The following is a 14913-nucleotide window of genomic DNA, read 5'->3' as shown; positions in this document are numbered from 1 at the left end:
GCAGGACCGCTTGCACCCCCACCCCGAAGGACCGCTCGCACCCCCACAGCCTCCCCCCCCCCATCATGGAGAAGCTGCCTACCGTTGTCCTGCTGCTTCCTCTGCTGGCGGTCCCGCCCCTTCTCTGAGCCCTGCGTCTGCGCTGCTTCCTCTTCCGGCGGTACGGTATATAGCACGATATTCACACCGAAGGTCCTCAGACCGCCACTCTAACTCATATGAATAGTGTGGCAGCACTCCTCACTGGAACCCTTATTTGTTGGCATGTACTATTTTTCAATCTAAAATTTTTTTCTATGCTTTTAAATTAGTTCTAAAGTGTCAGTGCTTATAACTTAATCAATACTTTAGTATAAAAGTGCAACGTAGCTAGTGAACGTGACTGCACCAGCCCCCTCCAACGCGTTTCATTCTTCTTCAGGACAGGGGATATTGGACATGCAAGATGTTCAAACAGTTAGCTTATGCCATTAAAAGATTCTCGCTGCGGCCATCACTCACTAGTGCGAGCAGCATTTTCCACCTCCTACTCGCTCCAGCCTCGGCTCCCTTCTGATGCCTCTTTGCAGACGATACCAAACTCTGCAATAGAGTAGACAACCCTGGTAGTATGAATAACTTGAGGAAGGACCTAGCGAAGCTTGAAGAATGGTCTGAAATTTGGCAGCTAAGATTTAATGCTAAGAAATGCAAAGTCATGCATTTGGGCTGCAAAAACCTGAGAGAACGATACAGTTTAAGGGGTGAAGAACTTTTGTGCATGAAACAGGAGCAGGACTTGGGTGCGTTAGGATGTGATAATCTTAAGGAGACCAAACAGGTTTGAAAAGGTGATGGCGAAAGCTAGAAGGATGCATAGGGAGAGGTATGGCCAGTAGGAAAAGGAGCTATTGATGCCCCTGTATAAGACTCTGGCGAGACCTCTTTTAGAATATTGTGTACAACTCTGGAGTTTGCACTTTCAAAAAGATATAAAAAGGATGGAATCGGTGGTTTCCATCATAAGGTCAGTGGTTTCCATCATAAGGCGTATGGGGACAGACAAAGAACTCAATATATATATACTTTAGAGAGAGGAGAGATATGATAGAGACATACGAACGAGTCAAGTCTCTTTCATTTGAAAGGAAACTCCAGACTGAGAGGGCATGGCATGAAATTAAGAGGTGATAAGGTTTAGGAGTAATTTAGGACTTCTATGACCATTGGAGCATCAAAGAGCATTCGGTACACTGGCCGGTGCTAAAAACCTCTTGTGTGGTTTTGTAAAAAGGGTTTGTTTGTTTTTTTCTAACTCACGATCCATGTTTTTTTGAATTACAGTCCTGGGCTTATATTTATGCAACCGTTGTATCATATACAGTACATTGATAACGTTAATAAAGACCATTGATTAAATATAAAGTGATCCAAATAATTTTTTTTTATGTCCCATTTGAAAATGGATGTTTTTGTACTTCCAGCTTTGGTCATTTAGCAGGAAACGTCCAATTCAGACTTAGATTTCCAGCTGCCAAAAATGCACAAGCTGAGCTACAGCCAGTTTTGGATTCTTTGCACTAAGCCACCAGTTTGTAGACAGAACACCAAATCTACTGGAGATACAAAGACATTACTGGAAAACCATTCATCGTATATGTAAAAAGCTGCACTATAATAAGGAAAATTAACATATGCTTGCGCTTAGCAGAGCACTGTGGGGTGGATAATTTTCAAATAGTCTTTTGACCTGGATAGATGGCTTTTGGAAATTACTCTCAGTATGTATATACCATATATCTGAAACATGAATTAGATATAAAAATCCATAATTGGATAGCAACTTTTAAATAAGTTTGTTAGGGTATCCAGGACTACTCATTTTTGGGGCAATAGGGGCCTGAAAGTTAATTGAAGAGAAACACATGGCTGAAGGTTCATCAAAGGTATCTGCTAGCAGGATAAGCAGGATAACATAAAACTATAAAATATAAAGTAGCAAGCTGTGAGGCTTTATGGTTAAAATGCTTACCCATGGTTTGAAGTGGCTACACACAAAGCTGTAGATTCAGCTTAGATTTTCTTTCAAAGCTTGCTTTTTGGACAATCACAGTGTCGCTTTTCTCAGTTGGGGTATCTGACCCTTACAAACAAACTCTTAGTGTAGTTCCCTTTGGGAGTCTATTGCAAAGTCTGCAAACAACAGAAATGGAAGAAAGATGTTCTATCACGACCAAAATGTTCCACTGAAAGTTGAATCTCTATTCCTTTGATCAGTAGCAAAACTGGTGCCTCTCTTTCTCAATAAACCTCAACTCCAAATCCAAGTTGTGCTGATAGGAACTAAGGATCCTATTGGTTATGGTGTATGGCTCTAGCCTTGATTGGTCTAAATTAGGCCAGCGGGTTTCTGGAAAGGCTTATGCTGCTAAATCAACCCTGTAATTACTGAAGAGCCAGATAATTGAATGAATTGCTATTACTAGAGACCAAAGGGAGCAGGATACAACGTCCAGATCCAACAGTATAATTCTCAGACCTGATTGAAGCCTCATCCTTATAATTCTGTCTAGAGATGCCAAGGAATTGCACTGTCAAAAATCTCTGCAGCAGACTTGCTTTGGGGAGACTTGAGCTGGGCTTCATTATTACCACTACTTTGCTGAAAACTCTTACAGCTGTCACACTCTGCATTGAAGACAAAGTGCTGATTTGTGGTTCTGCAAGGGCATTAGCAGCCCAGCGGTTTGTTAGGCTTCCTAGGCAAAGAAGGCTGCTTGCCCTGGGTCAGGGGTAGGCAATGCCAGTCCTCGAGAGCCGGAGCCAGGTCAGGTTTTCAGGATAGCCACAATAAATATGCATGAGATAGATTTGCATCTCAAAGAGGCAGTGCATGCAAATCCATCTCATACATATTCATGGTGGAGATCCTGAAAACCTGACCTGGCTCCGACTCTCGAGGACCGGAATTGCCTACCCCTGCCCTAGGATCTGTAGCATGGAATGTTGTTACTCTGGGTTTCTGCCAGGTACTTGTGACCTAGATTGGCCATTGTTGGAAGCAGGACACTGGCCTAGATGGACCATTGATCCGACTCAGTATGGCGATTCTTATGTACCTTGCAGCTATCTACCACCTGACTGACTGCCACCAAGCACCAAACCTTGGGATATATCAGTGGTTCTCAAACCTGTCCTGGGGGACCCCCAGCCAGTGAGGTTTTCAAGATATCCCTCATGAATATGCATGAGAGAGATTTGCATACCTGTCACTTCCATTATATGCAAATCTCTCTCATGCATATTCATGAGGGATATCTTGAAAACCTCACTGGCTGGCAGTCCCCCAGGACAGGTTTGGGAACCACTGGGAAATATGTTTGCTTCAGTTACCACAATCTCAGGGCTTGTTACATCCATCTAATAAAGCTACTGGCTGCTTCTCCTGAGCTCGTTTCTTATAATTGCCAGAAAAACTAATCAGTAAGTCAGTGTCATTTGATGTGATTAATAGCAACCCCCCCCCCCCAAAAAAAAAACTGCTACATAGTTGCTCACGATGTACCAATACAGACAAACACACTGCTGCCATCTAGTGTAAAAGGAAACCCAGAACAAGAGATCATCCAGTCCTCTCCTTGCTAACCCTGAGGAACTGTATTTAAACTGAGCCTCTCTATGGTACCTGCAGTCACCTCCTCTTGACTGATCACAGAGCCAAGTAAACATTTTTGAGCAGCATCACCATGACCACATCCTGCTACAATTCAGCAAAGTGTCAAAAAAGCATGCTTTGTAACTATATCAGGGGGGGGGGGGGTACTTAAAATTTTATAAATATGATTAGCAAGTTTTGAATAAGACAAGAATACTGTATTAGGAAACACTGCTTGGATTTCAGCAAGGCTTGTGATGCTGTCCTGCATAGGAGGCTTATGAACAAAAACTGAGTAGCATGGGTTGGGGGATGGAGGAGGATCTGAAGCGCTGGACCAGGTTAGAAACCATTTAAAAGAGAGAACATAGCAAAGGATGGCAGATAAAAGATCAACGTTTTACCCCCCAACCCGGGTTTAAGAAGTGCCAGCGGTGTGCACGGCCCATTTCTCTCACCGACCCGCACAACTGGTGCTTACAGTGTCTGGGTCCAGACCATCGGGCGTCCACCTGCACCCGCTGTGCCACATTAAAAAAAACGGTCTTTGAAAAACCGTCAGATTCAACAACAGTTGTTATTTGGTACCGATATGTCTGAATCTACGACACCGACATCGGCCCCGTCTCAGTCGGCACCCACCTCGTCGACACCACGCCGGCGTCGCAACCATCAGGTAAGTTGGCTAAGAAGCCTTCCCCGCTGGAGTGTCATCCGGTCTCAGTAGCAGCGAGCCCAGTCCTGCCGACCTCGAGGCGCCTGCGGAAGCGCTCCGCCCCTATTGAGGTGAGCCCCTCGACCTCGGGTTTCTCCTCCTCGGGGCGTCGAGCGGCACCGCAGGTACCGCAGAAGTGTGATGCTGCCCTGCATAGGAGGCTTATGAACAAAAACTGAGTAGCATGGGTTGGGGGATGGAGGAGGATCTGAAGCGCTGGACCAGGTTAGAAACCATTTAAAAGAGAGAACATAGCAAAGGATGGCAGATAAAAGATCAGTCTGCACATAAAGGCAGCTGGGGTTGTACCTGCTCCTTGCCTATAGGGTTATATCTGATGCCCAGTGCAGTTTATCCTTTTTTTATCTTTCTCTGATTATCATTACTCAGAAAGTTTACTGTGAATGGAAATCATCTATCCTTTCATTCCATCTTCATATTATCTGGAATCTCTGTTTATCCCACACCTTTTTTGAATTCAGTCACTGTTTTCAACCCCACCACTTCCCTTGGAGGCATTCACCACCCTCTCAGTGAAAATATAATTCCTGTTGTTCCTTTTCATTTTCCCTCCTTGCAACTTCAATTCATGTTTTATAGTTCTATTGCCTCTCTGTTCTTGGAATTTTTTTTTTTTTTTTCGCTCCTTAATATTTTCAAGAATTGAAATGCCAACAGGATATTTCCACTTCATTCATTTCCCGCAGGGAGCCTTCGTGTCAATTCTTCTACATCTTCCAGTGCTGAACCCAAACCATTTTGGTTACTTTCTTCTGAATGGGTTTGAATCTTTTTATGTCCTTGCAAGGTATAGCCCCCAAAACTGAACACAGTATGCCAAACAAGAACTCACCAACAACTTGCACAATGAATAAACGAATAACTGCTAATTCACCACCTCTACAAGATTCATGATTACTTATAGTCTGGTGGTGTTGCCTGATTTAAATATGTATCCAAATCGGTGAGCCATGTCTCTGTCAGGCAGCAAATATCTTGTTAATATTTCAAAATTAGATCGTATATTAGTATCGATCTATTGCATTTCGAGGAACCTGTTGTGGTCGGATATATGGTTCATAGACAACAACGCAGAAGACAAAGGCGCGCGCCGACAACCGAGCGCAAGACGGAGGCACGCGCTGAAGAAAATTACTGTTTCTAGGGGCTCCGACGGGGGGTTTTGTTGGGGAGCACCCCCAGTTTACTTAATACAAATCGCGCCGGCGTTGTGGGGGGTTGTAACCCCCCACATTTTACTGTAAACTTTACTTTTTCCCTAAAAACAGGGAAAAAGTGAAGTTTTCTGTAAAATGTGGGGGGGTTACAACCCCCCAAACCCCCCACAACGCGGCGCGATCAGTATTAAGTAAAGTGGAGGGGTTCCCCCCACACACACCCCCGTCAGAGCCCTAAAAACAGTAATTTTCTTCAGCGCGCACCTCCGCGCTACGCTCAATTGTCTGCTCGTGCCTTTCTCCCGGCGCACTTTTGACCTGACACCAGATATATTATAGAAGAATCTAAACTATATGAAAAAGGAAAGCTCAGAACAGTTTACATGAATTTATTCAGGTACTCGAGCATTTTTACTTGTCTGTTCTGGAGGGGTCACAGTCTATTGAATGACTTGCCCGGGGTTTCAGGGAGCAGCGTGGACAGCCAAGTTTGAACCCACAACCTCAGGATGCTGAGTGTAGCTTTAACCACTGTGCCACACTCTCCCCTTCAAGGAACAAATAAGAACTTACACCGGCTTGCAAATGTTTTTATCAATTCAGGTATTTCTCTGTTCCAGCAAGGCTCACATATTTGTAGAGAAAGAAGAGTTCAAAGTCCACTGCACTGACCACTAAGCTGCTCTGTTATGAATGGCCATAATACAGAAAGAAGATGGGGTTTGATAAACTGCCTTTCTGTGGTTACAATCAAAGCAGTTTATATTACATATAGGTACTTTTCACCTGGTGCGATAGAGGGTTGAATAACTTCCTCAGTCACATATCAATTAAATTAACCAGGACACAGAAATGCCAGAAAACAATGTTTTTTATTAAATAAAGTAGCATTGTACATAATAGGCAAATAATCAGCCCACTGAAAGCAGATGTTGAGTTTGAGACATTACACAGCACTGTACAGAAACACATGAGCATTTCTGCTCAATGACTCTTGCAATCTAGTCAGGACAGGCAAAACAAGTGTTTTGGGACAATGATTTAAAAGTCTCAGAAGTGGGTGATTAGGTGGATGGACCACAAGGAGCACCATTGGGACTTGAACTTCTCTGGATGCCCAGCTGGTATTCTAACAATTAAATCTATTCATAAGAATAGCCTTATTGGGTCAGACCAATGGTCCATCTAGCCCATCCTCACGGTGCCCAATCCAGGTCACTAGAACCTGACAAAAAAAAACCCCAAAAAGAGTAGCAACATTCCTGCTACTGATCCAGGGCAAGCATTAATTGGAAAAAATTGCAAGATATCAGGTCTCTGCCTCACTACCAATGTCTTATTGTAATATATATTCACTCATCTGTATACTTATAAAACCATGTAGTGTTCTTAGAAACACACTGGATATTTGAAAGTCCACTCCCTTTTACTTAGCACTATGTGATGCTAATATGGGATTTTCCAGAGGGTTAGACACTGCGCCTGTATCTTCTCCCCTCAGTGGTGAAAGGTGGCCGTGAAGAACTGAACATTTTCAGAGCACCTTATTTCACCACTTGGATACTAGATTTCTGCTCTGGCACCATCATTGCATGAGAGTTTCTAACAATAAATGACACAAAAATCTGGCATGGATCCATTTTCAGCCTGGCTGCTGAGTCACAGTGCAACTGAAGACCCAAGACATTGCTTAGAGACTCAAACTAAGCCACAGGAGTAAAAGACCATTTCAAACTACGTTCACGAGGCATAAAATAAGGTGTATGAGCACAGTATTATACAGTTAAAGTAGAAATTTCTCTCACAATAGGAGGAATGGGCTAAAAAAATTCCACAGGCACAAGTTATGTTAGTTTTAAAATGTTGGCTGCCAATCATAGTTGTCGGCTTCTCATTTTAATGGTTTTGGTGTTTTGTGATTTCAGTGGCTTAACAAAGAGATGTCAAACTAAAGGGACTACAGGTAACCTTATGGCATTTATGTTAAAACATAACTAGATTTAATCAGCAACGCTTACGCATGTGCAGAAGTGATGCTTAAATAGAAGCCCAGCAGCAGGGAAGGAAGAGGATGCCGGACAGACTTCTATGGTCTGCAGCGTTCCCGCTAAGCTGCGCTGGGGTGCGCGGGCGCACAAAATATTACCTCGCAGCGCACAAGTTTCTCGTCACAGCGCACACAGTGTAGAGCACAGTTCTTCAACCGCCGGTCCGCAAACAAAATCTTGCCGGTCCGCGAAGGATTCGGTCCCCGCCGCAACGAAAGGCCGGCGTCAGCTGACTTGCAACTTCCTGTTGCAGTCGCTGTGCCGGGACTCCTGCCTTCGCCGGGACTCCTGCCTTCCACCGCGTTTGCCTCCTGCCTTGTCTCCGCACCTCCAGACCAGCAGCGGCAGCTCTGTGTATTTTTAACTTCGGCACAGAGCTGCCCCTAATCAATAGTTTAGCGCGGTTTCATAAGGCAGCCTCGGGGCCTTTGCTAGGCCGGCCCACATCGCATCATCGAAGCGGGCCGGCTATCAAAGGCCCCGAGGCTGCCTCATGAAACCGCGCTAAACTATTGATTAGGGGCAGCTCTGTGCCGAAGTTAAAAGCATACAGAGCTGCCGCTGCTGGTCTGAACTCTTGGGCCGCTGAAGGAGGGCAAAAAGCAGCTGTCCTGGAGGTTTCCCTTCCTCTCGCCTTTACAGGTTCCTTTTTTCCACCTTTTTTTTTTTCCTTCAAACGGCAACGGGCCCCAGCATCGACATCAATCAAGTAAGTTCCACTGTCAATCAAGCGGTTCTGCTCGGCCAAAGCTTCCCCTGTGACATGAGCCACCCTCAGGGGAAAGAAAGTGACCCACAAAGGTGAGGGGAAGGGGGCAGATGATGGAAGTTGGGGGGGGGGGGGAGAGGGAGAGAGAGAGAGAAGGGGCAGATGATGGAATGGAGGAGATGAGAGAGAGAGAGAAGGGGACAGATGATGGAAGTGAGAAGAAGGGAGAGAGAGCAGAAGGCAGATGGATGTCAGTTGAGAAGGGAGAGCAGATGCTGAATGGAAGTGGGGAAAGAACACATACTGGATGGAAGGAGGAGATAAATAAAGGGGGAAGAAAATAGTAAGATAATGGAGGGGTGAGGGAAAGGGGTGACAAGCTGTGTGTAGACACAGTGAAAAGAGGGAAATTTAATTTAGATGGAGGCAGAAAATAGAGAAGGAAGACCAGAGAAGAAAAGGGAAGAGAGAGCAGAGAATGATCAGATCTGAGTGGAGGAAATGAGAAGAGAGATATGCTAAAAACCACAGGGGGGAGGGAAGGATAGAGATGCCAGACCATGAGGGGAACAGAAGGAAGATGATGGATGCTAGACCAAATTGGGGGGGTGGGGGGGGGGCAGGAGGAGAGATGGCAGGGAAAGACAGACAGTGAATGGAAGGGGCAGATGCTGGACTGAAGAGACAGAGAAGGTTATCATGCTGCTGTACCGGGCCATGGTACGCCCTCACCTGGAGTACTGCGTCCAGCACTGGTACTTTAAGAAGGACACGGTACTACTCGAAAGGATCCAGAGAAGAGCAACTAAAATGGTTAAGGGGCTGGAGGAGTTGCCGTACAGCGAAAGATTAGAGAAACTGGGCCTCTTCTCCCTTGAGCAGAGGAGATTGAGAGGGGACATGATAGAAACATTCAAGGTACTGAAGGGAATAGACTTAGTAGCTAAGGCAGGGAGAACGAGAGGGCACTCTCTAAAGTTGAAAGGGGATAGATTCCATACAAACGTAAGGAAGTTCTGTGGTAGAAAGCAACATATTTATTTGGCTCATAACTTGCTGGCGCCCGATATTTTTAGCTCACAGTGAAAAAAGTTTGCTCACAACACCCGCCCGCTTAGAGGGAACACTGATGGTCTGTGTCCCGTTTATGGCAAAACAGATCCGGGGGGGGGGGGGGGGAGGAGGCTGGAGTTAGCTGTTACGGCAACTCCAGCCATGCCAATGCTGGACCGACTTCTACGGTCTCCATCCTCTAAGGAACAAGAGCAATTTTAAGTATTTTATACCATGTTTAAAACTGTCTTACCTATCTCGGGGAGGGAGGGGGGAGGCATAATATACTGAAACTTAGTAAAATGAGTATTTACTGGTTTGTTGCCTTGAGAATGAATGGGCAGACTGGATGGTCCATGCAGGTGTTCTTTATCGGCTTGTCATATACCGTATTTTCACGCATATAACGCGCACACTATACAAGATTTTACAAACATGGAATAAGCATGCGCGTTATACAATTTTTTTTTTTACATTGCTGATACCACATTCGGCGACACCCATACGGCAGAGACAGCATTTGCCGCCCCGATAATGCCTTCCAGCTTGTATTTTTTTTTTTCAAGTGGAACTCTATGGGGTGTAACAGCAGTTGCATTGTGCAGGTCCTGACTGAGAGCCTCTGAGGTAACCTGACAAAAGGTCAGACATGTGGGACCCTTTCTATCAAGTTAACTCTCGCTCCTGAAGGAAAAGGCATAGGGAATAATTGTACTAGGGAGTTTTAGCTGCAAACTGGCGCATCTAGGTTTACTGCACCCCAGCGTCGCTTCCGCATGGATCACAATAGCATCGAAGGAAGGATTGGATAAATTCCTGAAGGTCACGGGGGTTGAAGGATACAGATAGAGGTAGAGATAAGTTATGAAAGGGCTTAGAGGGAAGGACAAGGGGATTAAAAGGGCTTAAACACCGGTCACCTTACAGGTCATGGACCTGATGGGCCGCCGCGGGAGCGGACTGCTGGGCGCGATGGACCTCTGGTCTGACCCAGTGGAGGCAACTTCTTATGTTCTTATGACTGTATCGTCTACGAGGACCGCTTGTTATTAGAATACGTTTGGCGATTTTTTTTGTACAGGTTACATAGTCATGCGCGGTATAAGCGTGGGCGCGCCATAAGGAAATTTTTTTACATAAATGCTTTGTTCCTGCGCGCTATACGCGTGGGCGCGTTATACACAGATGCGCGTTACATGCGTAAACATACGGTACTATGTTTATGTTACGCATATCACATACACGTGTAAATGGCCATTTCAGAAGGCTGCTATGTTCATATGGAGACCCATGCCACACAAAGACTAAGGAGGCAAGGTAATGCCCCCTCATCACGCGTGCGCTAACAAGTTAGTGTGGCCATAATGTCAGTGCACTGATTAGCGCATCCACACCAATTCTCTACCCCTGACATGCTCTCTTCGAAAAAGAAAAGCGTGTCCTGGCTTAGGTCATTTATGCTGTGTTAAGCACACATTTGTAATTTTGAATCTGAGGCAATGAAGGGTTAAGCGACGTGCACAAGATCATAAGGAGCACTATTGGGATGCCCAGCTGGCATTCTAACCCAGTGGCTCCTAACCCTGTCCTGGAGGACCTCCAAGCCAGTCGGGTTTTCAGGATAGTCCTAATGAATATGCATGGAGCAGATTTGCATGCCAGGCACCTCCATTATATGCAGATCTCTCTCATGCATATTCATTAGGGCTAGCCTGAAAACCCGACTGGCCTGGAAGTCCTCCAGGACAGGGTTGGGAACCACTGTTCTAACCATTAATTCTATTTATCGTCAAATATATTTTATTGAGCACCAAATAGAAACAACAATCCGAAACAAGAACAAGGATCAACAAGGCAGCTCAAATTTTGTACACCAAAATCCAGCACACCCACCCCACCAACCCAACCCACAACCCATCCCTCCCCCTCCCCCTCTCACTGATGCCAAACAAAACAAAATAAACAAAGAAAAAGACAAATACCAGGGGGCTAGCAGTTCAAAAGGCGGCTACGAGCCACTTGAGATAATGTGGTCCAAAAGGGTTCCCAAATTCGTTGAAAGGCCCATCCGGGCAAAGAAGAAATGTCCTGGATTCCTCTCAGTTCCCAAGAAAGCAACGTAATCATGTGACTACGCCAAAGGGAATAGTCAGGTGCCTCCTCTTCCATCCACTTAAGCAAGATACATATGATAGCAATCACCGCCATCCAACGAAGGAAGGCGGAGGCTCCAGGCCGGCGGGGATGGAAATGCAAGGAAGCTCCAAATAACACCAAGGCTGATCTCCGAACTGTAATGCTCCAGATGTCATCAACAAAAAGAAAAACAGCATCCCAAAAGGTCTGAATGGATGGACAAGACCAAAACATATGGCCGAGACCTGCATCCGGAGCACCACAGCGTCGGCAGTCCGCAGTCGGGCAGAGCCCCGCCAGAAAAGCTCTCCAAGGAGAAATAAACAGGCGAAGAGTCAATTTGTAGTGTTGTTCATTAATTCTATTTATAAGAATAGCGTCACTGAGTCAGACCAATGTAGCCCATCCTCATGGTGGCCAATCCAAGTCACTAGAACCTGACAAAAAAACCCAAAAAGAGTAGCAACATTCCCTGCTACTGATCCAGGGCAAGCAGTGGCTTCCCCATGTCTTTCTCAAATTTTCCAAACTTTTCTTAAAACCAGTTACGTTATTCGCTTCTACAAAGCCAAGCAGCATACGCTAAATGCGGAGCCACCTATAGGAATAGAATTTTTTTTTACATTATTTATTTTGTGCACTACTGTCTAATTTCTAGGCCGATTACAATGGACAGCTCAGCATTTAGAATGCACTGCTCCATGGAGAACTTTTGTAAAAGGCCTCAAAATGCCAGATTAGAAGCCACTGCTGCTGCTGCTAAAAGATGCTACTTTTGGCTCTATATTTTTAATTTTGAATTAGAGAATGACACCGGGAAAAATTTTCCCCCGTCCCTGCAGGAACTCAATTTTTCCTGCCCCATTCTTGCAAGCTCTGTCCTCATCTGCACAAGCCTCAAACACTTTAAAATCATACGTGTTCGAAGTTTGTGCAGTTAAGGCAGAGCTTACAGGAATGGGGCAGGGAAAGCGACAAAACTCACGGAGACAGGATGGAGAAAAATTTGTCTCCTTGTCATCTATTTTTATGCATTTTTAGGCTGCCTATATCCATTAGGATTTGTGTGGTTTATATAACATATATTTGTTATTTCAGTGACAATACTCTGCCTCAGTATATTCGATCTGAACAAGATATTGTAAAATTTAAAATACTGTTAAAAACTCACTTATTTAAAGATGCCCGATTCTTAACATTAGTTTATTTTAACTAATTTAAAAAACTTGATCATTTTATTACATTGTGCTTTGGTTTTATAAATCCCTTCCTTTTGTTTTTTCCTCTTTTTCTAACCAATCCCAAACATTGTAACTTTTAACCCCATTCCTTAAACTCATGTCTGAATTGTTTTAAATTTGATATTTGAATTTATTTTGTAAGTTTCTTCTATCTTAATTATAATATGTACATCGCCTAGAAATTGTAATAGGCGATTCATCAAAAATTAAATAAACTTGAAACTTGAAACAATCTTATTCTCATTCTGTACTGGCAATTAAAAAGAAAAAAAAAATCAAAACAAAAACATACAGTAGGAAACATAATAGCAAATCACAGTAAAGCAGTTCATGCTCCACAGGACTTCTTCCCCATTGGCACTATGCCTCCAAACTAGACAGACATGTTATATATTGCAATTTAGAAGTCTGTCTTAAGTGCATCTGCACAACCCCAGAGTTTTCAGGTACAAATGTTGGTGCTTCACTTTGTCTCATCCTTCTAAAGCAGGGGTCTCAAAGTCCCTCCTCGAGAGCCGCAATCCAGTCAGGTTTTCAGGATTTCCCCCAATGAATATGCATGAGATCGATGTGCATGCACTGCTTTCAATGCATATTCATTGGGGAAATCCTGAAAACCCGACTGGATTGCGGCCCTCAAGGAGGGACTTTGAGATCCCTGGTCTAAAGCAAACAGTATAAAACAAGAATGCATAAACCGGGTAATTGCTCAATATCCATATAGAGCACTTTGGAAAGAGGCACAGAACCCACCAACGTTTAGCATAAAACTAGAAAAGCAATCCTCTTTACCTTCTTCGGTGACGTGAAGCTCAACTGAGACGTAGCTGCATTTCTGGATAATATTCAACAAACAGCTCTTACAAAATGAGTGTAGGCAAGGCAGAAGCCGGGGGTCCCGGCCTCGTAGCTCCTGACTGCACATCAAACAAGTCCTCAGTAGATCTATAGTCTCCATTCTCTGACTCCAAAGCAGAGAAAGAGGAACACTGGGGAGACAGCGTTGCCTCATCTTCTCTCAAATGTGGAGCCCAGTCCCTAGAACAAGCTTGAAGGAGATTTTGCCAGTTCTCAACTACAAAGACATCGCAGATACAACTGCCCTTTGCTGATCAAAAAGCAGGAAAATGAGCCTGTTATAAACTCAACCTGTTACAAAAGTAAAAAGTAACCAATCCCCTTCTATCAAAGTACTTGAGCTTTGCTAAACTCTACTGCACACAAGAATTGTCTATTTATAGAGACACTAGTTTAAACTCTCAAACCCTCAGTATTTTGTGTGCGAACTTCCTGCCCAAGGTTTGCTTAGAATAATTAAAAAAAAAAAAAGAGATATTTATTGGAACCTCCCCAGTTCAATATACAGGGTTTCCTTGGGGGGGGGGGGGGAGCCCCAATACCATCTCTTTTTATCAGTCTGTAATTATTTTACATAAACAAAGCTGGCATTTCTCACTAGCATATGGAAGAAAAACCCCTTTGTTGTAGTCTTCAATTATTCACTCTATTCAGGGTTTGATTCTACTGGTCTCCCTTCAACTTTCCTGCAGTGACAACGGTATTAACCCAGCTGATAAAAGCGCCTTTTGAGCTACTTCCCATGAATTGAATGATCTGACCTGGAAAGTCCTATTTTGGGGGACAATTTCAAGGTCTCTTAGTATTTGATCCACTTGTGCATTAAGTTCAAAAGCAGAAGAGTTCTCTGCAGTCATCCTGTTCCTAAGGTTTTATCAGATTCTTCCTCCCTAGTGCTCATAAAGGTGAAACACACTGCACATTCTGGATTGCAAGAAAACCTTGGCCTGCAAGTTGGAGCAAACTAAAGTTCTTAGAAAATACCCTTCCCCTACCTTTTTTCTTTTGACACCAACACCACAGAGGCTGCTGCCATCAAGCATACTCAATTCAGTGCTGCAGAATGCATATTTCCTGTTTACATCCATGCAGATTTGACATAGCTGAGCATACCAGAGCAATGATGGCATTGCTAGCCCACTTGAAATCAGCCTCCACCAAGATTTAATACCTGCCCTGTGGAGTTTGTCACCATTTTGATTCACCCAAAACAGCAATTAGAAACAAACCTGGTTTAACTGCAATCGGAGAGACTGTGCTTGAATGCATCAAGATGGTGGCAGCAGCATGAAACAGCTTCAGCATTGGCATATACCATCTCCTGTTAATTAAACCTCCTTG

At 44.2% G+C, this 14913-nt stretch overlaps 1 protein-coding gene and 1 long non-coding RNA gene across 7 annotated transcripts in view; one reads left to right on the top strand and one right to left on the bottom strand.

Annotated features, from left to right (window-relative positions):
• The window catches only part of TRIM66 (tripartite motif containing 66), an 86263-nt gene extending 83692 nt beyond the window's left edge, over nt 1-2571 (bottom strand). Inside the window, exons 1-2 of one of the 3 annotated variants that reach the window (XM_033928900.1) lie at nt 2012-2568; nt 502-582 (exon numbers count right to left, since the gene is read on the bottom strand). Coding sequence is in view for 2 of the 3 variants with exons in the window: in XM_033928901.1 (XP_033784792.1) it covers nt 2012-2015 (4 nt within the window). In the remaining variant the exon portion in view is untranslated. Of the gene's footprint in view, nt 1-501; nt 583-2011 lie in introns of all 3 variants that reach the window. The other 2 variants (XM_033928901.1, XM_033928899.1) reach the window with 2 other exon arrangements.
• Nucleotides 1-14913, top strand: part of LOC117352407 — a 139164-nt gene that overhangs the window by 118697 nt on the left and 5554 nt on the right. The window lies entirely within an intron of this gene.

This window comes from Geotrypetes seraphini, chromosome 19 (assembly GCF_902459505.1).
Source record: "Geotrypetes seraphini chromosome 19, aGeoSer1.1, whole genome shotgun sequence".
Taxonomy (NCBI): Eukaryota; Metazoa; Chordata; class Amphibia; order Gymnophiona; family Dermophiidae; genus Geotrypetes; species Geotrypetes seraphini.
The sequence above is the reverse complement of the archived record's forward strand: the minus strand, read 5'-3'. Positions and strand labels throughout refer to the sequence as shown.